The 27,898-nt window shown below is 38.4% G+C and overlaps 1 protein-coding gene across 6 annotated transcripts; it reads left to right on the top strand.

The window, feature by feature from the left end:
• Positions 1-24,889, top strand: LOC6038555 (sprouty-related, EVH1 domain-containing protein 2). 6 transcript variants are annotated; one of them, XM_038253660.1, is made up of 11 exons: positions 1-221; positions 10,861-11,041; positions 11,107-11,275; positions 15,585-15,655; positions 15,759-15,822; positions 15,890-16,041; positions 16,233-16,390; positions 21,560-21,760; positions 21,822-21,914; positions 21,974-22,054; positions 22,117-24,889. In XM_038253660.1, exons 1-10 carry the CDS (start codon positions 202-204, stop codon positions 22,005-22,007), a joined length of 1,143 nt encoding a protein of 380 aa, XP_038109588.1. In that variant the 5' UTR covers positions 1-201; the 3' UTR covers positions 22,008-22,054; positions 22,117-24,889. The 6 variants fall into 6 exon arrangements, with proteins under 6 accessions (XP_038109588.1, XP_038109592.1, XP_038109587.1 ...); XM_038253664.1 differs by having other exon boundaries at positions 2-221; positions 15,633-15,655; XM_038253659.1 differs by having other exon boundaries at positions 2-221; positions 16,191-16,390; positions 22,121-24,889.
• Positions 24,890-27,898: the final 3,009 nt, after the last annotated feature.

Here is a 27,898-nt window from a genome sequence, read left to right as displayed (position 1 = left end):
TAGCAGCAGTAAGCTGCTAGCACAGGTTCAGGTTTTAGTAGCAGCAGCAGCAAAAGCAGTCAGCAGCCAGAAGAGAAGGAAAAAACCTTACCACTAATCGTCTCTCACACGAAAATTTTCGTTTTGGCCCATGTACAGATACAAAAATGGTGAAAACAGTGTTGCTGCCGCCGAATATTAGTATATTTGAGATATCAAATCATGACCGAGGCATATGAAGAGTAGGTGTCGCGTTGGAGGAGCCCCTGGAAAGCTGGACGCTCGTTTGGAAAAAATCGCGAGGAATTTTTTTCCCTTCTTTCGGATTCTCCTTGTGGGATTCCATAAGCTGTGTGCGTGCGTACGGATGGGTGTGTGTGTTCGTTGGTTCGAACTGGAGGAAGTGAAACGAAGAAAGAGCGAGAGAAAAAGAGCCAGCAGTGAGCAACACCAAAGGGAGCAACGAGTGTAGAAGGCATCATCGCTTGCTGTGTGTGAGGGTGAACAGTGAGATGAAAGGAAAAAAAATATAAAATAAAAAGTGGAAGTAAATCAATTGTGTGCCTTTGCGAGGTTTGCGAGGAAAAGTGAAAATTGTCAAGTCAAGAGTGTTGCAAGCGCGTCCAGCAGTGGCCCTAGGGCTGACGGCTGGTGAAAAGTGGCTAAGCTGGATGGCATCGATGGTGGATCCAGTAGGCGAGCCAGTGGATCGAGCGAAGGCTCCTCCGAAAAGTTAGTTTGATCATCGTAGCCCCACGGATTGCTCTCGGACTCGGGATGTGGTCCTAGGGAAAATCGAACCGAGTTTTTTTTTGTTGCTCACTCGCCAAAGTGCTCTCGCTCATCTCTCACAGAGTTTGCCTATTTTGATGAGCTCTGAATCGTTTTGGAAGAAGTGTGTGCTGTGCTGTGTATATTTGGAAGCTCTCAACAGCTTTGACAGAACAACGATTTGGAATAGCTCCCGAATCAGCTTGTTATTTGGTACTATCCTGCGATTAATCAAATGTTGAATTCTTCGAGGAATACCTGAAAAACCATGAGGAAATGTCGAAACCCCCAAAAAGTTACACCAAATTCTAGTAAAAACAACTTCCATGTCCCATTATACAACATTTGCAAATTATTGCTAAAAAATCCAGATTAATGAATGGAATCTGTATAGCAATGTTCATATATATTTTCACCTTCTCTACATCATCTGTTCACCCCAGTGAGCAAGCGAGTGTGAGCTCTCACAGTGTTCAACCTATAAGGGCATCTCCACCGCAGGGACCTAATTGCGTTGCAAAGCTAATTTGGCACCCGCGTCAAGCCCACCGCGGTACTTGTGCGAGAGCTAATTGAGCATCGAGTTCATTCGTGTTCATCCGAATCTAAACAAAACTCAGGTTTGCCCCGGTATCCAACGGGAGCAAATCATCTGACGGATGGTTTTTTCAAGCAAAACAATGTTATTGGGTCAATGTGAGTTTGTAAACGTCAGTAAATGTTTACATTAGGGGAGATGCTTGATTTTTCGATTTCAATTCTTTGAGTTTGAGATGTTTTCCCTCCTGAGCTGCATGTTTACGCATGAAAAATGACTTGGCAATCAGGGGTGTTGGTTAGTGTGTTTATGTCGCGTTGGGGCAGTGTTTGATTAATTCTAGATAACTTTTTCAAAACAACCAATGCCCAATGGGTTTCCTATGTATGTATATAAAAAGTATGCGAGAATTTGTTGCATTGTCGATCTTCTGCCGGACATTTGAAAAGGTCTTTTGTATTACGTAAAAAGCAAAATTCAAGCAAAACATTTTGAATGAACCAATGTGGATTTGAAAACAAGCAAGCTATCCTACTCATTCTAAATTTAAACCTTCGCGGACGTGAGCAGGATCGACTGTGTGTTTGCAAATCCAAATTTACCCAATGACAATGTTTTGCTTAAATTATAATTAAAAATGGGATCCAATACAGCACACAGAGCTAAAACGTTGCATTTTTTCTGAAATAACTGAATTTTGATAAACTATTGCCAAAGCCAAACCGCACATTCTTCATTTAAGTGCGTTTGGGTCAACTAAACCAACAACAATGTTTATCTCCCTTTGCGGTCTGCTATTGTTTTATCGTTTGAGTTTTATTAGAAGGTTACCTGTTATCTCTGAATTTGCAAAACAGTTCCAACTATCAGAGTCAAAGTGAAATAAATAGTATTTTCCCGAGATTAAAAATGTTGCATGAGAATATTCAAATAACGCATACCAGTTTGACAGCTTGCCCAGAGCAGACGTGTGTCCTTTGAGCGCGTTTTTGACGGTGTTTTTTTTTTAACTTTCGCCGACGGCCATGGCGGCGGCCGCGACGGCGGAGAGTGAGTGGACGGAGCATAGAACCGAGGATGGAAGGCCGTTCTACTGGAACGCGGCCATGAAGAAAAGTGTGTGGGAGAAACCGGACGGGTTCCAACCCAAAACGCAGGCGGCGACGGGCATGGAGGTGGAAGTCTCCGAAGGAGGAGGAGAGGACGGGGGCGAATTTCGTCCCGTAATCAAGGTTCGGCGCAGGAAGGCTAACGAGGAGACCAACGTCGGCGATGGCCAGGAAGTGGAGAAACTGCTCAGCAACAACAAGTTCAGCCCGCTAGCGGAGAAGAGCAACAACAATAACAATGCGAATCCAGCAGCAGAAAAAACCACCCCTGTGGTACCAGCATCCGGCAATTCGGCCGGGGAGAAGAAGCAGCCGCCGCTGGTGGTGAAAGAAACGAGTTTCGCCCGCCTTGCGAAGGTGATGTCGACATGTGATGTCCAGCCGGAACACAAACTGACGCGGTACGGCACCAAAATTACGTGCTTCTCGAGCGACGACTTCGACACGGTGCAAGCCCACCTGAAGAAGAACAAGGTGCAGTTCTACACGCACGGAAAGCGCAGTGCGAGACCGCACCGGGTAGTAATGCGAGGTCTCCCGAACGCGGAACCGGATTACGTCAAGGAGCTGCTCAAGACGGAACATCAGCTGGATGTCTTGGCAGTACACGCCATCAGGCGGAAGCAGCAGCTTCCCGCCATCGAAGAGACGCCTTTCATCGTGCTCTTCCCCAAGGGGCACACCAGTTTGAAGGAGTTGAGTAGCAAGGTAAAGAAAGTGGGACCAGTCGTCGTCCGGTGGGTGGCCTACCGGAACAAAGAACCGCACGTGACCCAGTGCAAGAACTGCTTGCAGTTCGGTCACGGAACCAGTAACTGCCATCTCAAGCCCAGGTGCAGCAGCTGTGGGGAGCCCACAGCACGGAAAAGTGCAAAGCAGAAGAAACGGAAGCCAAGAAGTGTGTCAACTGCTCTGGATCCCACGAGGGTCTGGACCGCAGCTGTCCCAAACGTGCGCAGTTCATCCAGTCGAGGCAGCAGGCGTCCACGCCGAAGCCGCCAGCATGGAAGAAGGACAAGCAGACTCCGGCAGGAGCCGCGTTCACCGCGGCGGATTTTCCTCCGCTACCTGGAGCGGTGCCGTCCGTTGGGACGGAAGAAAAGCATCCTCGTCCCGCAGGAAGAAGTCCAGATAATACTGGCGCCGGCGCCGGTGCAACCCCGAAGGAGGATCAAGGCGAACCGAAGCTGTACAGCGAGTCGGAGCTGTGGTCCATTTACCGAGAGTACAGAGTTCGCTTGAGGCAGTGCAAGACACCCGAGGAACAGATCGACGTGATCGCACACTTGCTGACACATGGCACGAAAAAATGATCATCTGAATCAGTTACAGTTTTTTTTTATTTTTCTTTTATTATTTTTTACCTTTTGATCCTCGGTCCTAACCTGGTCACAGCACCTAAAAGGACCTAATAAAAATAAGCTATGAAAAAAAAAAAAAAAAATATTCAAATAAAAAAATATCCAAACACTATTTATGAAATATTGTTTTTTTTTTACAGTCAAGTCAAACAATCACTCAAATTTCAAAGCAAGATATTGAAAAGTAAATCAGAAAGGACTAATAATGATAAGATAAGATTTGATTTGTTCATGAATAATTAAAATTATTTTTACACATAACATTTTTTTACATAAAAACAACAGTAAAAAAACAAACTTGAAATTACGAGCAGCTGATCCTAATTTTTTGGATTGTATTGAACATATCCAGAGTTTTTTTTTGAAAAGGACCAATAAACTATTGTCTTTCATATGTTTATAGGACCTAATAAAAAAACTCTAGATATTCACCGGGCCGGGTCCGGTGGCGCAGTGGTTAGCGTGGAAGCCTCTCACCCCAGTATGGCCTGGGTTCAATCCCAGACGGAACCGGTGGCATTTTTCGAGACAAGATTTGCCTGATCACGCCTTCTTTTGGATGGGGAAGTAACCTTTAAACGCCTAGAAATGAGCAGAAACTTGCAACAGAGACCACCACAAAAGACCCGGGAGTCGTTAAAGTGGATTGCTTTGCATTTTATTTTTTAGATATTCACCAGTCATTTAACAATCACACATTTTCAAAAATCTTTTACTACGTAACGCAAAAAATGATTTTTGAACCCCATCCCTCTCGTAACAAAATTCCTAAACAAGTTTTAAAAAATTGGTATGTCCATGGAAGATTTCACAAAAAAATAATTTTATAGAGCGTTTTGATAAATTGTTATTTTAAAAACCGGGGTGTGTTTACGTCAAATTCTCTTTTTGTACGGTTACTTCGAATGTCTAATCTGAAAAATTCGTAATATAGAGAAGAATAAATAAAAATACAAATCTTCTATACAGCAATTCCCCACGAAAACAGCATGGAAAAAAACAAAAGTGCTCGGATCGGGCTTAAAATTTTTCTGGGGGTTCCCTGGCCGAAATAATTAGACCCGTATTTTTTTGTTTGGCCATTAGGGTGACCTACGCCGTCTTAGGGTGGTCTGAAAAATGGTCATTTTCGTCGATTTTCGCAAAAACCACTTTTTTCAAAAAATCATAACTCCTCGCCATTTCAACCGATTTCAATTGTCTTATACGCAAATGAAAGGTGATAAGTTGGCCTATCATAGAAAAATAATAAAAAGTTTCAAAAATCTAGCCTAACATATGAAAAGGTCGAATGAAACTTTAAAATGCCGTTTTAACGGTGTCTGGACCAAAGAGCCCATGTCTGGAAATATTTTTATCGGATTCCCCGGACATTTTTACATAACATACTAAAAAATGGGAGGAGTTCATTAACAGGATTCTGAGATATGATTTTTCAAAATAAAATCCGTGTTTTTCGACGCGCCGCGCGCAAAAACACGAAAATGACAAAATCGGCAAAAAATCAACTTTTTCCACTAAAACTGCGATAACTTAAAAATTTCAGCGATGACCTATACATGTCTGGGTACCAAAATTTTCGTAATTGAAAGACGCAACTCAAAAAATCATATCTCAGAATCCTGTTAATGAACTCCTCCCATTTTTTAGTATGTTATGTAAAAATGTCCGGGGAATCCGATAAAAATATTTCCAGACATGGCCTCTTTGGTCCAGACACCGTTAAAACGGCATTTTAAAGTTTCATCCGACCTTTTCATATGTTAGGCTAGATTTTTGAAACTTTTTATTATTTTTCTTTGATAGGCCAACTTATCACCTTTCATTTGCGTATAAGACAATTGAAATCGGTTGAAATGGCGAGGAGTTATATTTTTTTGAAAAAAGTGGTTTTTGCGAAAATCGACGAAAATGGCCTTTTTTCAGACCACCCTAAGACGGCGTAGGTCACCCTAATGGCCAAACAAAAAAATACGGGTCTAATTATTTCGGCCAGGGAACCCCCAGAAAAATTTTAAGCCCGATTCGAGCACTTTTGTTTTTTTCCATGCTGTTTTCGTGGGGAATTGCTGTATATATCTCGACTTTTTTTTGATTAGGTCCTATAAACATATGAAAGACAATAGTTTATAGGACCTTTTCAAAAAAAACTCTGGATATATAAAAAATTTCGAAGGTTTTGTTCGAACGCGAATCAGTTCAATACGGAGCGTCGTATCGAGGTGCTTTTTGTTGCGTTGGGTTGGTAAAAGTCCAAGGAAGGTTCTTACGCCAAAAAGTGACAACTTTGGCCACTCTGGAGTCGATTCCGGAAAATCTCCAGATTGTATGGGAAAAGCTGCGTAAAATCTAATTTTGATCACAGGAGGCTGAATAAGGAAAAAGCTAAAAACGTCAACAAACGAAAAAAGGAAAAGACGAAGTTTTTCGGGTAAGGCTTGTTTACTATAAAACTTGTGCTACTGAAAATTCTAATAAATTTGAAGATATTTTTGAATTCTATTTCAATAACAATTTTAACTATTTGAAGAGTAAAATTGTTCAAAAAATCTAATAATGCAGTCTTTTTTCCAATTCAAACTCATTTTCATTGAGAAAAACATGACATTTTCAAAGTAATAAAATACAGCTATTTATCTAATTATAGTTTACTATAGTTATAACTTTTATTTTTTTCCAAATTTGTAGAAAACTGCTTCATAAGGTACTTTCAACACCTATCTACCAAGGTCAACATGGTTTCAAACCATTCCGTTTGTATATAATTCGTATTTTAATTTTACAATAAAATCATAAGCCTATCATAGTCACCCCGGCTATCAATGTCATCCAGTTTTATGGTATGTACAACTATTCAAAATATTTTTAAATGAAATGAAAAAATAAAATAAGAAAAAAGTAGGTATTTGGATTTTTTTCTTACTCCTCCTTTGACGTTAGCAAGATACTAGTTTTCTCTTTGTTTACAATTTTACATAGTTTCGCTTGGTATTTATTTAAATTTTAAAACATAATTTAAAAATGTTAACTTATATTAAATGTAGGTAGTTCAATAGTTTTCATTAAAAAATAATACAAAGAAATATTTTTACCCACAATTTTTTTTAATATAAATTTAAATCGTTTTGAACCAAACTCCTGATTTCTTTAATATTCAGTCAAATTTGATACTCAAATTAAATGCATCTTCATTTATTTACTGAAACTTAAATTTTATTTCTTTTGGATTTTCTTGTTTAAATGCGCCTTTTTGCAACTATGCCATTTTTGAAGACAAAAACAACAACCAAAAGAAATACAAATAATTCAAAAAACTGCTGAAAAAAATTGCCACCCGCAGCTCGGGGACTTCTCGAGCACCTATCTTGGCTACTCGACGGATCCCCGATGAACTTTTTCTTCGCTGAATGAACTCGAATGCTAATTTAGCTTTAGCTTTGCTACCCGCGGTGCGAAAGTTGGGGTGCAAAAATGTCGGTAGCAAATCGGATGAACTCTTTTAAAATTTTGAAAATGATATTTTATTGATATACGCAATCAAATTGGACATATAATGCAATTAGAAGCATGTTCTATCATGCTAGAATATAGTTTCATTGAATGTGATCAACAAAATGGCCAGAATTTGAAAATTAATAAATTAGATCCCCGCGGTGGGATTGATTCAGTAGCCAAATTAGCTCCCAGCGGTGCGGAAACGTGCATTAGGTACGGAGCAAAGCTAAAACTGGGGATCCAACCGATAGGTTTGCCACGCAATTAGATCTCTGCGGTGGAGATGCCCTAAGTAAGTGGTGACATCTGAGTTTTTTATGAATGAAAAAATAAGAACTATGGGATTTCATTGAGAAAATTAGAGCTTCTGTCTATAGTGCCTACTTTTTATGGTGCTCTTGCTCGCTCCCGCTCGCACACGACGACGCGCTCCAATGTGTGTGAGTGCTATTTAATTCTTTCTTCTCCTTGGGAAGTTTTTTTTTGTGTTGCTTCTCTGCCTTCCTTAATGGTTCTATAACTCAAGTAGCGCTGTAAACATGGTTTTATTTTTAAATTCGATATTTTGATCGTTTGCGAAATGCTATGAACTTTTCCATACACTCGTGACGAGCTCAGAGATCGTCGATTCCCGAGCTCTCAAGTAACGCAGGGAACATTTGGAAGGTGGAAAAAGGATGTCGCATGCCCCTCTCGGAGAGAGAGAGAGAGAGCAAAAGGACACGAGTGTGTCCTGAGAGAAGAACATTACCATTTTTCCACCAAAGCAACATAATCTGCCCCCAAAAAGCAGAAACCAAAAATTCCTTCAAATGATCATTTCGCCCGCGAACCCGGAACATCCGGTCGGGTCGTACAGCGCGCACCGCCTCGTGCCCTCCCCCCTTTCCCCCGGGGTGGAAATGTCCGTCATTCGCGTCGGGGCGGCTGCTGCTGGCCATGGAGCAAGGCCATACTAAAAATATTAATGATCTGCAAAATTTTATGAATGAAAGCAGTGAGGAGCAAAGCGCACAGCGGAGAGAAGACACGCAGCACTTGTCGGACAACGCAGTAGCAGCAGGCGCTCTCGCTCTCTCACTCTCGTTCATATTGTTGGGCTCTCGCTCTCTGATGTTTGCGTTCTCTCATATTTTGGCCACTTACTTTTTTTTGGGTGAGCTCACTCTACTCACTGTCAATAACTCACGTTTGCAAAATATTCCCACTGAATGAGGATGGTTGGTTGGTTTGGATTGGAAGAGATTCTGATTTATTTGATTGGACATCTTAATTATGCTTCGGAACTTAATCATTCTCAATTCCATTGATCATTGATGGAAATTGTTATTTAAAAATGTTTTATTAATTCAACATTAATATAGTTTATCAGTAGCATATAAGACAATTCTGAATCTCGTACGATTCATAATTTACTACGCCAGCGTTTGTTAGTAATTAATCGTTTGATGAATATGTTTAGTGTTAAAAAAAACTATTTGGAAACAAACATAGCTTTTCTAGCTATTGATGTAATCTTGAATTGTCGTGCAAATCAAATTAGCATTTCGATCGAATCAAACATCCTCATTTGATACACACCAAACAGTCAAAAAAGCATTGCGGTCGGACATAGACATTTTAGCTAAATTAATTGTGCTTTTATCAACAGATTTTGTTTTACTTTTCTTGGAATTGCATTACTTTTTGTAATCAAATCGATTAAAAAAAAAAATGTCTCGTTCTCGAATTCTACCAATGTCAGAACAAAACTTTATATTTAAAAAGCGGCAGAAAAAAAATTGTAAAGAAATATAAAAATATAAAAAATGCTTTTTTTCAAAAACTCCATTAAACCCTCTTTTAACAAAATCATAACACATAGTCCCGTCAATAACTGTGATATTAGTCTTAAGCCAAACATAGATCTAGGGTTTTTTCTCAAAATTTATTTTCCCTAAAAGAGCACGCAACTAGCAACATCTAAACTTAGAAACATGTACCCTCCCTGTAAAGGCTTATGAATTGATCTCAGTTGAAAGGTTCTCCAAATCTCTGAATTGCAAATGTAACATCCTGGAGCAGAACTGTTAAATTCTAATAAACACCAATTGAATTGAATAACACATAGTCTTATAAGGGTTGGACAAATTTGCATTTTTTTAGATTGGATACATCGATATCGACATTTTTTACCCTTTTCAAAAGCTGTACCGAGACCATCCTTCAGTATTTTATTAAAATATGATTTCATGCATTTGAATGATGCTATTTGACTGCTTCATGCTCAAATCAGATGATATTTAGTCAAAAACAGTTTCAAAAATCAAGCTACATATCTCATCACTAAAGGAGGTATTCGACTAGGAGACACAAACTCACATTTTGACAGTTTGCCTGCATTTGTTTCGAGAAACGTCAACCTGCATACATTTTGCTTTGTTCGCGAGTTTGACAAACTGTCAAACACGATAAAGGGCGAGTTTGTTTGTTTATTTGTCATAGTCTAATACCTTCTTGAGCTGACCCAATTGGTGTAAAATTTGGCAAAAAAAATAATGTAACTTTGGTTAGTTTATTTTGGATCTTTAGTAACAATCCCAACCTTGCTCAATTCGTTCTCCTTTGTAGCAGTAAACTCTAACCTTTTTTGAGGCCGTTGCAAATATTTAGCAACTACTATTGACAACAACTATTAACAAAATGAATTTGATTGTATCATTGCTGAGATATGGCTATTGAAAGTTAGCGGTTTCAAAAAACGGGTGCCACGATATCTTGACACTGCTTTGAGTGATTGGAAATCATATTTTAATGATTTTTATAAATTTTCTGTAAAATGCAATTTTGATTTTTTTTTACATGTATGGAACCTCTTGAAACAAATCATAGGGATATCTGGCCCTTGGCTGGTGTAATGTAGCGAATTACCAAGAAAGTTAAAGCTGCTAGAAATATACAACACGATTTTGATTCTACCACATTGGAGATTATTTTATAGATCTTTGCGTATCAATGTTACCATTTATCTTATTTAATCTAATCTAACCCTATCGCAGCCAGTCTTTCGAGGGCATCCTGGAAAATTCCGTAGGTTGATTAACGCCTAGCATCCTCTTGTCATTATTAACAATTGCAGTGCCTCAATGCAATAAATTGCATTGAAACATCACAAACGTTAAAGCGACCAGGCCAACTGCGTAAAGTTAACTGCAAAGATAATTCGTTGAACTGGGTTGAGTTTGAACACGAATGTTCAGACAACAATACATTTCTGGATCTACAGGGGAGGAAAAAACGTGGGGATCCTCCGCTCACGTTCCTGTTTGTTTAAGCAATAAATCGTTGGAAGCCACCATGCTAAGAAGTTTTGGTGCTCCGGGACCCTCGGGGATGGGACATTGTATTTCGACAAATGCCCTGGTTATGCCGTGGTTATAGCGCCACAATTCGCTACACAAATCAATATTACCATTTATTATCAAAATCTCATCAACATGAGAGCACACAAGGATCGATACGGTGCTGCAAGTGTGAATTTCATGATTTTCCAAACGAGCTCAGCCAATACCAAGTTTAAATGTCTAAAACTATTGTTTTTAACCCCACTCCATATTCTTTCTTGCAGTGATTATTTAGTTAGAGTTCGTGCACAAGTAATGGCCAGAGATGAAAGTACCGAAGGTTGGTTACCACTGCAAGGCGGTGGACTCGCGAACGTCTCCATACGCAAACGCGTCCGGCTGCCACCGGCCACCGGTGGCGGTCACGAATACATCATCTACGGACAAAGAATTTCTGACCAAACGGTAAGACGACGGCGTGGAATGCATTTGAAGTATGTTAACTAACAATCGGCTTTCCCGCCTTCCAGGTTATCCTAAGTTGTGTTATCAATCGAGATCTGCAGTACTTCAAAGTCATGCCCACGTTTCATCACTGGCGTGCCGGCAAGCAGCGGAATGGGCTCACCTTCCAGACTGCGGCCGATGCGAGAGCTTTCGACAAGGGAATCATCCGTGCCTACGATGACCTCATTGATGGTGAGTAACGGACGCTTTGTTGGACCCTGGCAAACCCCTTTTTAACTAGTCTTTTAAAAACCATGAATAAATAATTACTTACTTGCCCTATGATGAGTATGCTTCTCAGAATAGCAACAAACAAAAAAAATGAACCTTTCATCTGCTAGATATGCGATTAGCTACTGTTTGTGTTCTTTTCTTTTTCTCTTTTATTTGAACATCGCTTCTGATTGCCTGATCGAATTTATCAAAAATCCCCATGTTGATCAAATGCAACAATTGTTCGAAATTGTTTCAATTGTGTGCAAATAAAACAATAATGAAATAAAAATCAACTTGGGAATGTCATGGTAAGTTTTGCATTGTAATCGATGATTTTGATTGAACATGTCTAAACGTTTTGCTTAATTTTTTATATTTTGTAATTGTTTTGTTGGATGTGGTTACTTGGTTGGTGTAAGGGACACGTTCACAATTGTTCAAGTTTGCAAATTGTTAGGGAAATTAGGGACCTATACAGGGAAATGAAATGTTCTGGGAGAAATTTCAAACACCCAAAGTCATTCAAATTTAAGGTTGAAAATCCTGTGGATTTTTTTTTTCTTTTTTTTTCTTCTTGTACCGAACAAGCACTAACATAACAAAAACCACTAGATTATCATAAACAACAGTTTTACAATGTTTGTGACTGTTATAAATCTCGTTTTTAGGGCAAAATTATTTTAAATTCATTCCGACCTTGTTTTTCCATGGTCTTGTTGCTCGATTGGAACCCCGATTTGACAGTTCGATTGGAACCCTGAGAAAATAAGGGAAATCTAAGGGAAATAGAGGAGAAAAGCAACTCGCGAAAAAATTTTGAGGCTAGGAATTTTGACAGGTATGATTTTCATAAAGTATTCGCCTCCTTTTCTCTCCCACAGAAAACCTGGGAACGAGGTAGCTGTCAAACTAGGCCAAAGTGTTAAAGTCACTAACAAAATGAACTTTGAGTGATTTGAGTTCATTTCTGATGTCACGATTTTCTCCTCTATAGGTAAAATGACGCTTAAGAAAGTATTCAGTACTTCTTAATTTTGCAAATCAAACTTATCATAAGAATAAGGCTTTTATGCCTCTGATGTTGCAATGAATAAGAAAAAAATTGTGTTCTAAAAACTAAATCTTCGGGTTAAATTTTATTTAAAAGTGCGTGGTACAGCTCCAGGGTGGCCACTCAAGTCGGGAAATCGGGAATGTCGGGAAAAAGTCGGGAATTCGCCAAAATCCGCAAAAAATCGGGAAAAAGTCGGGAATTTGTGATTTTTTGTCAAAAAGTCGGGAAAAGTCGGGAATTCTGAGCATACTTGTTTGAAAATTATTTTTTAACTTTTGAATAATTTTGTAATATTTATTTTGTACAATTTTAAAATTAAAGTCACTTATTTCTGCTTTAGTAACTCTCTTTAAATTTAAGGTTCTTTTCACTATTTCAATATATTTGGGTATGTAAAAGCTGTTTAAGACATTCAAAATCTTAATGAATATTGGGGTCTTTGACACAGATTTTCATAATATTTTTTATGAATCAAATGATCGCTATTGATTTTTGTTCATTAAACAATAGGTAAAGTTAATGAAAAACTAATATAAAAATAAAGCCTATTTCATTTTGTCACATAATTGAATATTTGAAAACAGATTCTAACTTGAATGTGCCAATGGTTTTTGTTGTTGTAAATATTATTAATTGTTTGACTAAATTCATTAAGTAATTTAAGATATGTTTTTTTCCAAATGTTGCCCTTGAACTTTTTTTTTTGTGAGTATGGGTAAATTACCTACCATAGATAAACCTTGATTTTCAGTTTTCGGAAAATTTAATTATCGAATAAAATCCAAAACTGTAAAAAAATTACGTTTTTAAAACATAAAGAAAATATTGAAATTGTAAAAAAAATAATCCAAGAAATTTTGAGTTATTGCAAAATTGTTTAAAAAATAGTCTCATCAAAGATTTTGCTTAAAATAAGTGGGAAAACATACAATCATATCAAACTGAATTTTCATTGAAAAAACAAATGGTTTAATACTGACCACTAGGTAAATTAACATTGATTAGAAAATTCAATATCAAAAATTACAAAATTAAAAAGGAAACTTGACAAAAACATTTTTTTATGAATTCCTTGACATTTTTCTAAATCCTTTCATTATAATAACAGCAATTATGTTTTAATCATTCTTTGATTTAAAATGATGATGAAGTTTAAAAAAAAAGGATCGACATTTTAAGTTCAGTTATCTTTAACTTTTTGTCATTTCCAGTTGAAACTAAGTATCAAAAACTATACGTTTGCCAATTTAAAAAATAACATGGAAGTTATAAGTATTGTTGAACTTTCGATTATTTTTTCAAAGGCTAATTGTTTGTGTTTCTACTCTGAATCATATTAATGAAATTAAATTTTTGAAGTTTTTTTTATTTGTTGTTTAATTTCTGTATTTATAAAAAAGGCCTATATTTGATTTAAATTCATTGAGAATTTTTTTTTCGGTGGTTTATATTGACTTTTCTTATAGAAAGTTTTTGTTTGAAATCATTCTTCTTTAGATTCTTTAGATAAGAAATGCGTATTATTTGAGCATTCTGGAAAAGTCTGGAAAAAAGTCGGGAAAAAGTCGGGAATTTGAAAATGGGATTTGAGTGGTCACCCTGCAGCTCGTATTGCAGCCAATTATGCTGCTGTTCGGGATTTGAGCTAAAAATCATTTTATCAGTTTCCTTTAACCGATTTTTCGTGCGCGAGAGAGGAGAGCCAAGTTCTCTTCCAATTTTGTCTCTTGATGAGTGTCAAAAGATTTTCTTTTGATGAAGATTCTTCCATCGCTGGTCGCAAGTGAAGTAGAAACTTTTATTGTTTTGAGCATTAAACGGAAAGATTCCCTTTCCGCAAAATCAGCAAAGAGATTTTCCTGGTTTGACTTTGCTGATATTTGGGATTTTTTTGCTAAAACCAGATTAAAAAAAACAACAACTAAGTTCACTGCTGTTCAATACTTTTGGCAACAGAAAATTTAGCGATTTTGTTCGATGTTTTAGTGGAATTTTCTGTTACTTCAACAGAAATCCTTCTGGAATTGACGACTGCAGGAATGACAGTTGTCTCAGCAGTTATTGATTAAACTCAACATGTTTCATGTTTTTGAGAAAAAATGCTGCTGCGAGGCAATTTTTTTGTAGTAAAGCACAATTTACAGTGCAGTAGAGTGCTGTTTATTCACATTGTTTACCTTACAACATGAGCAAAAATAGAGATTTTTACCAAATCAGCAAAAACCTTAATCGGAACAGCGAAATTTGACCGGCATCAAAACCAGCTAAAAAAATTACCGATTCCTGGAAATTTTTCTCCAGTCTTACAAAATAGCGAGTTTTTCGATAGATTTAGTGAACTCGTATTCGTGATGGATCTTCTTTCCGTGTATATTTTACCTAGGATATATTTTCCATCGAATGCACCACCGTAGATTGAAGTTACTGTAAATTTTGGTAAAGCTGTCGTATTTCCATATACGTAACGAATTTCTACCCCACGAACTGGAAGACTAACTAATTCCACCGATTGGTTCGCGTTCAAAGTTCTAATTTCACCAAATGCCATCAAAATTAAGCTGTGACACGGATGACGTGAGTGGTTACAGCATACTGCCGCGCGCGCTAGAGCCGGTGCCGCTCGTTTGGTGTTCTTCTAATAGCGTTAAGTGGGCACCGGCTAGACCATGGTCCACATGTACCATACAAAGTCCTTATGCTACTCTGACCTGTTCACGTAATAGCTGCTAGAAGAGATGTCCATAGAGGACGTAGCATTGAAATTTGACATTTAATGTTGTTTGGTTGATGGACAACCCCCCACTCATGGTACAACCGGGACCATATTCCGGTTCCGCATGTGTGAGGCAACGTTGGCTGAGCCCACTTTCACAATACCCGGTAGACACCACGCCGTCGTAACTGACAAAGTCCAGTCGCGTGCAGGGCGGTGACATAATGCGTGCTGAGCCTTGGGCCAAGTCAATGAATGAAATTCACCTGGGGGCGGGCTGGTTTCGCGTGTTCTCTCATCATATTGCTCGAGTGTGTGAGTTTGTGTGTGTGTCTGTCGTATCCTTTGTCGTGTGTGACGCTTTACGTTTGTGTTTCTTTTTTCTTTCGTTTCGTTCCGTTCCAATATCGTCTTTTAAACTCGATGGTTCTGCGACGGCTATCGGAGAATGTAAATCCTATTAACGCTATGCATTTCTAACTTTCTTTCAACCTCCGCTCGCGAAAAACAATACTTAGGCATGGATGATTACACGACGCACAACAAATACAACGATGTGGATAAAGTTGGCGAGGACGACGTGTTCATGGTGAGTAACGGTCACCGTTGGACGACAAACGCTGACCAGCAACGGTCCCGAACGGATCGCTCAAACTAAATCTGCTTTTGCTTGCACTTTTTTTTTCGTACAGACATTGGATCTACCGGTGGAACCTTCTGAGTCGCGATCAAATTCTGAGGGCAGCGGAAGTCATCGTAAGTTGACCTCAAACTATGATATCTTGTACCTAAGTTGTATTAATTCGCTCTCTTTTTACTGTAGAAAGCGTCGATAAACAATCACAGCAGCAGCAATCCAGTATTACATACATATCGGGCGAAAAACCGTCACCTCTGCTGAAGCCTGGTGATGATAAAATTAATGTCACTCCAATAGTACCTGGTGACAACTACTCGTACGTTCAGATAACTGATGTGAGTACCATCACCACCGGGAGAAAGTTCCTCTGTTTTGATGTGCCGTTCTCTCTCTTATCTTCCCCATTTGCATGCCAACACAAAAACCCCGACCACGATCGACCAAAAAATCTCAAAAATCAAAAAAAAAAAAAACCTCCAAGCAGCCGTGCGACATCAAGTTGAAGTATAACTTTTATAACTTGAAGGTGCACGAGTACAACTATCCGGTCGTCGACGAACCCGTGACATCGATCATCCACCATCCCGGCCGGCGGGACTCGACGTCCAGCCTGAAGAAGCGGAACGCGCTCGACGCGCCGGCGATGAAGGACGCGACGCTCATAAAGACACGGTTGCGCTGCAGGTGAGTTCTGTGACATGACGTGGATTTGCTACACCTGAGTGGGACGAATTTTAGTTAGACATTTTGGTTAATTGGATATGATGTTGATGATGTCATGTCTCATCCTTGTTCAGGATGGGTCATCCTTGTGCAATGGGGATGATACAATAAAATGTAATAAAAAAAACGGTACTTAACCCTTTTTTAGGTGGTTGGTGCCTTTCTCACAATCATATAGTGGATACATTCAGTCCAGATAGCATGATTTCCCCTTAACATGTTTAACAAATTAACTTCATTGTACATTCCTTTTGATAGGGTTGCCAGATCTTTAATCTTTTGGACTCGTTGGAAAGGTCCTTTCTAGAAATGTATAAAATGATGAGTTTTCTGACAAAAGCCACCCTATAACTTTTGATGTACTTAACAAAACTTTATAATTTTCAATAGCGACTTATGGGATTTTATTTGGAAGATTTTATAGCAAAAGGGACTATTGATTAAAATCGAGAAAGAGGATAATGATGGCCTATCTACAATCCCTTAGCTTAGAAAATTGAACGTAGCGGAGGAATTCCAATTCAAAAGGGATCTGATTTTCTACAAAGTATAACAGCCCAGCAAGTTTGTTTAAAGATGATTGTAGATAACTACTACAGTAGGTTACGTACTTTTCCTAAGCAAATTTACAATTCCAACCAACATAAATCTCTGGTTAGTTTGCAATATGTCGTAATAGCCATAGCGACCTCAGACACTAATTTGATTTTATTTCTCTGAAACAAATCATATTGTCTTAGTTTTTCCTGTAAACAGCGATTCTCAACGGGGGTACCGAGCCTACTTGATTTACACGGTAGGGGGTACCAGCCTAGAAGAAGGTTGAGAATGGCTGCTGTAAAGGACATGTAGACAAACAATTAAAAGCATTTTTGAACTTGATAATGCGTAAATTGATCGAGAAACTGCGCTTAGGACCTTTTGAAAACAAACCCGAGACATAATCTAAGTTAAGTGATTGTAGATAGGCTTCACAAAACAATGCAAAATGAAGACTCGATTGTTACTACAGTACTTGTTCGGTAACTGTTTTTTAACTGGGCTGCTTTTTAACTAGATTGTAGCCCAGTTAAAAAGCAGACAAACGTCAAAAAACAAAAACAAAACAAAATGTTGGAGGGGTGAGTGAATGCAACAATTTAAATGAACAAATACAAAAATATTTTTTAGCTTTGATGAAATTTGTGTGAAATTTCATATTCAAAGAATGTTTCGAGGGTACGCTCTGGAATTTTTTTTGAGTTACTTTCCATCCATTATCGACGTACCGATGCCTCTGTGCTCTCTTATGCTAACTAGATAGGAAAACCAGCAAGCTAAGAACAAGAGAGCACAGAGGCATCGGTATGTAGAAATATTGAGATAGCGAAGAACGGCAACCAAATAGTCTACTGTTACTTTTTACATTTTGGATCTTAAAAAATTAACAAAGGGTGCATCGGCCATAAAAAAAGATTGATCAATTCAAATGTCCAGGTTGAGCTTAAAAAAAAAGTGCTTTCCCTCTACAACCCAACCCTGATTTAAAAAATCGCAAAAATTCCATTTTTCAACCAATTTTTGATCTTTAGAAAGCGTTGGAGAAAAGAACTCTTAAAATTTTATGAAATTTTCGGGATGAAAACTTTACTTGTTTTATGTGAGTTTGCCAATGTTTAAAAAAAAAATATTTTTTTGGGTCAACTTTGGCTGTGTTTTTTTAACATTCTTTATATATAAAAATTCGACGGTTTGTTCGAACGCGAATCAGTTCAATACGGAACGTCGGATCGAGGTGCTTTTTGTTGCATTGGGTTCGTATAAGCCCAAGGAAGGTTCATACGCTAACTGATTGACTAAGGCTTGTTTCCTATATTTTAAGTAAAAAGAAGTATGCAATAATTTTTTTAGTGTCGCAGACTATGCCTCTAAGCACTTTTTAACAATTTAAATGATAATGTTGCCATTCTATGGCAGGAATTGTAAAAAAACAAGCAAAAATTTGAAAAAGTATGTCTGTAAAAACATGAAAAAATTAGATAGGAAAAATGCAAATAGAATAGGCCAAATACTACCAAAAACTACTGAAGATCGAAGCAATCTGCGACCACTAATCAGTTTTTATGTTCATTAGCAATTAAACCTTTTCCCCACGAAGACGTGTTTTCACTGAGCATAACCACTCCCATTAGGTTATGGGCCCAGAAGTGGGAAGAAAAGTTTAGAAGTTTCTGGAAGCGGAAATTGAAGAAGTTCTGCAAGCAGTTTCCTGAAGTTCCGTACCGTCAAGATGGCGCAAGCTACAGGACCATGCTCGGTGGCCGAGAGGCTGATTGGCCGGGAGAATTGGTGCACCTGGAAGTTTGGAATGCAGTCCTATCTGGAGGCGGAGGAGCTGTGGGTTGCCGTGGAGCCGAACAAGAAGGCCGACGGTTCGTACGAAGCTGTTGATGCGGCAAAGAACCGGAAAGCTCGAGGCAGGATCATTTCTGGCCTCGACCCTTCGATCTACGTACATGTGCAGGGGACAAAAACGGCCAAGGAAGCGTGGGACAAGCTGGAGAAGACCTACGAGGACCGCGGATTGATGCGGCGCTGGGGCTTACTCCACAAGCTGATGACCACGAACCTAGCCAACTCCGTATCCATGGAAGCGTACGTGACGAGGATGGTTGCTACCGCAAATCAACTGGCTGGTGTTGGTTTCCCGATCGGCGAGGAGTGGCTCGGAATGCTGTTGCTAGCAGGCCTGCCTGAGTCCTACAAACCGATGGTGATGGCTCTGCAAAACTCCGGAGAGGAAATTACGGGTGATTTGATCAAGACCAAGTTGCTCCAGGAGGAACACGAGCCAGCGGAAAACTCCAGCGACCCAGCATTTGCGATCAGTAGGCCAGGTAACAAACAAGATCACCATGGAAACCGGGCAAAGGGTCCGAAGTGTCACGCTTGCCAGAAGTATGGACACATCGCGCGGAACTGCCCCGAGAAAACGTCGTCTACGATGTCACCGGATAAGGAGAGAAGCAAGCCGGGACGTGCCTTCGGTGCTGTGCTGACGACGGGGAACGAGAGCAAACCTGAAGATTGGTTCTTCGATTCCGGAGCCAGTCATCATTTGACCAGAACGAAATCGTTGCTGCACGACGTTCAGCGGACAAACGGTAAGATGGTCGCTGCCAACAAGGAAGGAATGCAGGTCTTCGCGAAGGGCACTGCTGTGATCAACACGACCTTTGGAGAAGAAATCAACGTTACCGATGTGCAGCTGATACCAGGACTGGCAGCCAACCTACTGTCCGTGAGTAAGATCGTCGATAAAGGATACACTGTAGTTTTCCGACGCAACGGTTGCGAGGTGCTAGACGAGGAAGGCGTTTGTGTCGCGACCGGAAGTCGGTCGGATGGGCTGTTCAAGCTGGAGCAGGAAAAGCTCAGGGTGCTCACGTGTCGCAGCAGACAACGGAGGCGCAGAAGAGCGCGTAACGGGTCACCATGTACAGTCGTGGAGTTGGACTATGAAGATGGAACGAAGGAGGTCGACGAGGTATCCGTTGTAAGTTCGAACGAGGATGCTGAAGACTCCGTGACACTTCCTGCGCTCCCGCCGCGAACCCCTTTAACCCACCCGTGTCACCGGCGTGGTTGCGCAGCGGTAGGGAGCGCGTATCTTCAGGCAAGTACAATGAATTCGCTAACATGTGCAGTGGTCAGCGTTCCCCACGTGTTTCAGGAGGCCAGAAGTCGGACGGACCGTCCACTCCAGTTGTTCTGCGTGTGACGTCGTCGAGTCGAAGACCGGTGGATGGTAGTTTCCAGTACCCGACGCACGACGACCCGAACGTGCACAAGGCCGCACTGACTCAGGACATCTCCAACGGCTGGAGACGTGCCATGCAGGAGGAGTACAACGCTCACAGGACCTGGGAGATGACCAACCTGCAAGGCGGAGTCTATGGCCCTGTCCTTGGCTGCGGTAGCCCTGGCGTGTATCGACATCCAACCTCGTTTTATGAGGGGCACGTTGGAATGTGTCGATGTCGATGTGATCTACATCAAGGCTAAGTTGCAGATAGCTGATGGATTGGTCGAGCCGTTGAAGAAACAGGAGGTTGATCTACATCATGCTGTCTTAGATTTAAGTGATCGCTGTTTGAGGAGGAGTACTGAAGATCGAAGCAATCTGCGACCACTAATCAGTTTTTATGTTCATTAGCAATTAAACCTTTTCCCCACGAAGACGTGTTTTCACTGAGCATAACCACTCCCATTAAAAACAAACATAAATTAAACAAGATAAATGCAAATTAAAATACTAAAAATACAACAAGAAAAACACAAAACAAGAGAAGTAAAGTTTTTCATAGAACAAAAGTTGCTCAAAATGACCTCCTAAACAAGGGAAAAATAAAAATTTTCGAAAAAAAAATTTGGGCAGTAGAGGGTTAACTTAGATTATTTTTCAAAAGGTCATAAGCGCCATTTGTAAACAAAGCAGCTTTTTGATCAATTTACGCATTATCAAGTTAAAGAATGCTTTGAATTGTTTTCGAAAATATGATTTGTTTCAGAGAAAAAACCAAATTAGTGTTTGAGGTCGCGATGGCTGTTACGATGTATTGCAAACTAACCAGAGATTTATGTTGGTTGGAAGGCCTTGTTACGCTCCATACAAAATGTTTGAAATTTTTGTGGAATTTTTTTTTACAAGGGGGAGGGGGTCCAAAAATCCATTTTTTTGCGTTACGTGTTAAAAGAACGCTCCCTTGAACTTTTATACTCGATATTTTGTGCATAAGATAGGAGAGACAAAAAACTGGTGCAAAAAAAAATACTGGAAATCCCAAAAAAAAAATAATGTAAATTTCAATATTAGTTGATTAGTTACTAGTTGAATAATAATTACAGACGAAATTTCAAGGAAATAGTTCAAAAAACAAATACAATGCATAACTTTACATAAACCGAATAAAGCTCTCAACATTTTAAATTGGCCAGACCTACTCCGTCAAGTTTACCGTACATGTGTTTCGGTAAATTGAATTGAATTGAGCTTGTGCATCACGTTGAGAAGTTTTAGTGCTTTGAACCATCTAAAATGTATGAATGTAAAACAATAACCTGATCCCACTGCTCTCCCCACCCATCCAGATACTGTCAGGAGTTCTACAATGACGAGTGGAACCACAAGGGTTCGTGTGATTACGCGCCCGACTGCTTCAAGACGGCCATCGAGAACGTGTCCGGGATGCTGTGCGCGCGCTGCATGCTGTACCACTGCATGAAGGACTCGGAGGGCGACACCGCGTCCCATCCCTGCTCCTGCACGGCCGAGTCCGGCTGCACGAAACGGTTCGTGGCATGCTTTTCGCCGCATAATGTTCAGAATTTAAACTTATTTTCGCTTCCACAGTTGGATCGGTTTGGCTTTGCTGTCTCTACTGGTGCCATGTCTCTGGTGCTATCCACCACTTCGCGCCTGCCACTGGATCGGGGTCTCGTGTCGGTAAGTTGAAGGGGTCTTGAGATACGAGTTTGAATTAATCGTTGCATTTTTCCCAACAGGCTTTGCGGTGGGAAACACAAACCACAAATTTGACATCCGATCAAGATCATCAACCTAACAAGTATTAATCGGCTCGACTGGTAATTGGTACAATCCTTCAAAAATCTTGAATTTAACTAAAATATGTTTCATCTTGTTTTAGATAGCTATTGAGCAGCTCTCCAAGTCCCTTCTGAATAGCAACTAGTAACACGAGGTACTGAAAAAAAAACGGAAACATAATGCAGCTTACACAGACGTGCACCATACGGAAAAGCGAAAGAGAGGAAACGGAAACAGCAACAACAACAAACAAAAGATGAAGACAAATCCAACTGTAACACAACAAAACCTACCAAAGTGATAAAGAGCGGAAAGAAACGAAAATGATGTTTAACGTTGAAAAAATAATAAAGAAAAAAAAAGTGGGAAAAACCAAATTCAGTTGTGCTACAACTAAACAATAAGTAAAACAAACAAATAAAGGAAAATACACAAACACACAAAAATATCGCTACGCGTAGATGAAATGAACCAGTAAATCAGAGTAAACACATTCGTTGATGTCTAAATCTAGCTGAAACCAAAAAGAAAACTTAAACAAGTCGAACAAGACTTTAGCGGAAATAACAAAAAGTTGTTAAAGGTGGAATGGTGTGCTGGTGGCAGCCACACACGCGCGGCAACAATCGGATAACAATAACGGAACGAACGGAAGAGGAAACGTTAGCAGCCGAGCAACACAACACACACACAATTTCATAACACACAATCTGTCGAAGTGAAATTGAAGGGTTACGCTAACGGCAGCAGCAGCAACAACAACTAAAAAGTCAAAGAAAACCATAAAATTTATGGTTGAACAGTGCTCGCGAAAATAGACACACTCACACAAATTATGGATGCTATTATGGGAAGTCTTGTTTTTCCTGTGTTCCGAGGTATTATTGCTTTAGTTCAAAAATAAACATTAAAGATGGACGGGGAAGAGAGAATATTCATTAATCGGCGTATGAAAGAAATTACTAGCACGTAAGCAAAACCACGTTGTTGGAGATTTTTGAAACTCAGATCTTTTATTTTGCAATCTGTGGGGTGTGGCGCGCGCAGAACAAAAGCGAAAGAAAGAAAGCGAGCGTGTAGAATCAATCGTTCAACTATGAGAAAATATATATGACTGTTTTGTGTCGTTTCGAGCGCGCAGTTGAAAGATATGCATTAGTTTCATATTTGAAAGTTTGTTTGTTGAAAATATTCGCTAGTTTTTTACTATTTTTCGTTTTATCGATTGCATTATTACTAACGAAGAGAAAAAAAAGTGGGTGAAGAAAGTATATATTAGAGATATATATAAGCCATAGTTATGTATTCAGATACACAATCATGGATATAACATAAAGAAAACTATATAAAACTGAGCAGGTTGAGGTGACGAAACCTACTTTAAGATGTACTAGTGCATAGAAAATCATAAAATCACATTAAACACATGGCTTCACTCTCCTGCTTCCACTCCCGGATGAAAGTCCCGCTCCAGCTGAGATGGTTCCGGCTGCTGTCGGCAGTTGATGGTTTGGCGTTCTCTTTCTAATCGCCGGAACCGCCGGACTACCGCGTGCATCCTGAGGATTCTTTCGAACGATCTTTCCAAAATTTAAACCCTTTTAGGCCGTGGCATATTCGGTGCCGAACCGGCCAACCTTGTGCCATATGGATGCGCCCGCTGGTCGGCGGTTCCACACTCATACCATACTGCCCTCACGCGCAGGTGAAGAACCGTCTCGTTGGTGGAGGAAACGCGGACAGTGAAGTAGTCTCACATTCGTAAAACAAAAATCAACAGAGAAATAAGTAACCGTTAAACCGTTATCTTTATCATTGTCACACACACACACACATCTTTGGCGTTCCTGGTTTGTTTATGTTCATAGGGGCATACCATCTCGAACAAAGAAAAAAAAACGTGCGGAAGTCGCAAAGGGCTCAGCGGTGACCGTCACAAAAAAATCATGATGAACATAAAGAAATCCAAGAAACGTAGATCAAATGAAAATATATATATATTCTACACAGACAACAAAAAAATCTATGTTTTAGCGTAACAGGAAGTCTTACAAGTTATTAAAGACGAATAAAAACATTTACATAAAGAAAAAAAAATACATAACTGCGTAAAAAATACAAATACATTGTGTGAACATAATTCAATACGAGAGAGACACTTTAAGAAAAGAGGTAAACTTGCTACGAAAATAAACTTATGTGTACATTACAAAAGATGAAAAAAAAAACCATTGTACGAAACAAAAATCTGTCCTGTGTAAACCTGATTTCATTTTAAGCTGCTAATAATTTTATTTCATAGTTTTATTGTGTTCATCAGCAAAGAAAAGAGGAGAAAACTTTTATACTGGTGAGACTTTATTGGTCACATGAATCAAAAAGACTCGAAACTAAGTTTGGACACATCCACGCCTCTCATCCTGAGGTTACGATTTCATTGAGAGAGCGCTTGTATTTCATCCGTGGCGATGCGTTATTAATATTTATTGAATGTTATTTAGTCCCCGCACCCCCTTCATCCGAACGATATCATTTTGCATTAGAACTGAATTAGAAGAAAATATATATTATAAAGATATAAAACAATCTCAAAAGAAAAAAGGAAAAACAGATTAAATACCATAGTCATTATAGCAAAAAAAAAAACGAAAAAGAAACACAATATGGTAGGCGAAGTGTAGAGTAACTTTTTCTTGAGCGGATAAACACAACAATACGTTTTTTAATTAATACAAAAAAAGAAGTTTTAGGTTCATCTTCTGGTCATTGCGTTAATTTAAACAAGCGTCATTACAAAAAATGTCGATTTGTATGCATTTTTTAGCGTCTTTTTTTTCGATGAGGCACACAGGATGGTTATAAAGATGAAAAAAGAAGCAGAAAATTCAAACTCAATGGAGCATTCGACAAAGTGAGCAGAAATCTATGATTTGTATATGTTTAAATATATTTAATATATGATTAATTACGGCGAGATGAATAATGATAATACAGATTAAAATTAAATGAGAGATCAAAGAAATGATATTTGTATAAAGCAAATATTTATAATTCTAATAAATAAAAAAAAACAGAAAATGAAATTAATAATAATTTACCTTCGGTGTTGTGCTTTTGAAATAAGAAGAGAAAGAAAACAATAGAGAAACACAAACACTTAATATTACGCCCTTTTGAAATGTTAGTCTTGATTTAAAAATATAATATAAATTTGAGATATCGCGAGGTGAAAAGAGAACTAATTAGATGACACTGAGAAATCTCATTTTTCACAAAAATATGTGGTATTTAGCATAAATCATAGTAAACCATTGTTACACCATGATCATTGTTTCACTAAGCAACCACTGATACAGTTGACATTCTGGAGAATGTTACATTGGCGACGAGGATGGGATACAGAAAATTTCTTGGAAAATAGTGAAAATTTGCAGTGTTTTACAAAATCTTCAAAAGAAATTTTACCTGAAACATTTGGTGGTGTTGGAAGACATGGTGTTTATGTAAAAAGGCAGTAAGATTGAATTGATCGATAAAACATTCTAATTTTGGTTCCTTATTGTGTTCAGCATTTTATAGTAAAACAAAGTTATTCCAAAATATTATTTATTTTAGAAGGAAAGAAGAAAGAAACGGAATCAAGCATAGAAAAAAATATATTAAAAATGTTTACTCAAGCAACGAAATTGGTAACTTTGAGACAATGTTGTTTAACTGATTATGAATGATATGTTAAAGAGGATCGAAAAAAAAATGTCCAAGGAGGTATGTAAATTATTTCAAATTAATTTGAAACAAGGAAGAGATGTGGTATTTAGCATAAATCATAGTAAACCATTGTTACACCATGATCATTGTTTCACTAAGCAACCACTGATACAGTTGACATTCTGGAGAATGTTACAAAATATACTTCAAGAGACTGTGTCTCAACAACCAGCAGTCCAATAAAAAGTCAAAAAAGGAAAATTGAAGGATTTTTTTTCCAGTCCAATCAAAAGTAAAAAAAGGAAAATTGCAGGGTTATCAAAAATATTTCATTCGAGGGTTGTTTTTCTTTCGAGCAATTCCAGCTCAAATCAGGAATTTTTCTGGTACTTTTGTACCCGACCCTCTCCGATTTCAATGAAACTTTGTAGACATGTTATCCTAGGCCTGTATAAGCCATTTTTGTGTATATGGAGCCAATAGTACTCGAAAACAACATTTGAGAAGGGCGTAAGGTATTTAAATATTTTTGTATTTTGTAATTTAAAAATTACTGTAACTCGAAGCCGTTGCGTCGTATCAAAAAGTGGTCAAAGACAAACTTGTAGGAAATTGGACGGGCTTTCTGAAAAAAATACACTGAAACAAAAAAACACGCCACATCTATGAGATTTTTTGATTTTTAAGTCTAAAACTTAAATTTAAAGGTGATGTCACGATTTTTTTTCGTTCAAAATTTTTGAGGGAATAGCCTAAAATGTTACCAAAAGACTGACGAAAAATGCAGGATGGTATGTCTCTCCTAAAAAAATACAAAAATCATTTACTAAAACAGTTTTTTTGAAAAGTGGTCTAAACGTCAAAATTTTTAAAAACCGGTAGTGGCAATCGATTCTCCAGACAATTTTACATATAAACTCCATATTGACCATTGTCCTATGTCCAATCCTTGGGAAGATACAGCGGTTTTAAAAATAAAAATGTTGAAAAAATGTGTTTTTTGGTGGTTTTTGGCAATTTCTATATGACAGACTTGGTTTTTCAGTCTCGTAAATATTTTTACCGGAAAGCTCGTCCAATTTCCCATAAGTTTGCCTTTGACAGCTTTTTGATTTGACTCGTTTTTATATTTACGTAAGCAAATTTACTATCCTGGTTTCTACCACACTGAAAAAAATATTCAATTTTCAGTTATTAGCAGCTTATATCTGTAAGCCCTTACATCCAATTGAAATGCTGTCAAAGGCAAACTTATGGGAAATTGGACGAGCTTTCCGGTAAAAATACTTACGAGACTGAAAAACCAAGTCTGTCATATAGAAATTGCCAAAAACCACCAAAAAAACACATTTTTTCAACATTTTTATTTTTAAAACCGATGTATCTTCCCAAGGATTGGACATAGGACAATGGTCAATATGGAGACTTTTATGTAAAATTGTCTGGAGAATCGATTGCCACTACCGGTTTTTAAAAATTTTGACGTTTAGACCACTTTTCAAAAAAACTGTTTTAGTAAATGATTTTTGTATTTTTTTAGGAGAGACATACCATCCTGCATTTTTCGTCAGTCTTTTGGTAACATTTTAGGCTGTTCCCTCAAAAATTTTGAACGAAAAAAAATCGTTACATCACCTTTAAATTTAAGTTTTAGACTTAAAAATCAAAAAATCTCATAGATGTGGCGTGTATTTTTGTTTCAGTGTATTTTTCAGAAAGCCCGTCCAATTTCCTACAAGTTTGTCTTTGACCACTTTTTGATACGACGCAACGGCTTCGAGATACAGTAATTTTTAAATTACAAAATACAAAAATATTTAAATACCTTACGCCCTTCTCAAATGTTGTTTTCGAGTACTATTGGCTCCATATACACAAAAATGGCTTATACAGGCCTAGGATAACATGTCTACAAAGTTTCATTGAAATCGGAGAGGGTCGGGTACAAAAGTACCAGAAAAATTCCTGATTTGAGCTGGAATTGCTCTTTCGTAACAATTTCTAATTGCAAAAAAACTGAACATTTTTCAAAAAATGTCTCCATTATATGTTCGCAACTTGAAAACGGTGCACTTTATCAAAAAATGTGTAAAGACATTTTCAATTGCAAATTTGATTTTACACCTAAACATGATTCAGATTTTTTTTTTCAAAAATCAGTTTTCTTTCAAAAA

This window comes from Culex quinquefasciatus, chromosome 2 (assembly GCF_015732765.1).
Source record: "Culex quinquefasciatus strain JHB chromosome 2, VPISU_Cqui_1.0_pri_paternal, whole genome shotgun sequence".
Taxonomy (NCBI): Eukaryota; Metazoa; Arthropoda; class Insecta; order Diptera; family Culicidae; genus Culex; species Culex quinquefasciatus.
The sequence above is the reverse complement of the archived record's forward strand: the minus strand, read 5'-3'. Positions and strand labels throughout refer to the sequence as shown.

Excerpts from the sequence above, each read along its gene's own strand:
- LOC6038555 (XM_038253659.1), top strand. The coding sequence starts at position 202 with ATGACCGAGGCATATGAAGA. Across the intron at positions 16,391-21,559 it reads AAGACACGGTTGCGCTGCAG|ATACTGTCAGGAGTTCTACA; the intron begins GTGAGTTCTGTG and ends CCACCCATCCAG. Across the intron at positions 21,761-21,821 it reads GAGTCCGGCTGCACGAAACG|TTGGATCGGTTTGGCTTTGC; the intron begins GTTCGTGGCATG and ends TCGCTTCCACAG.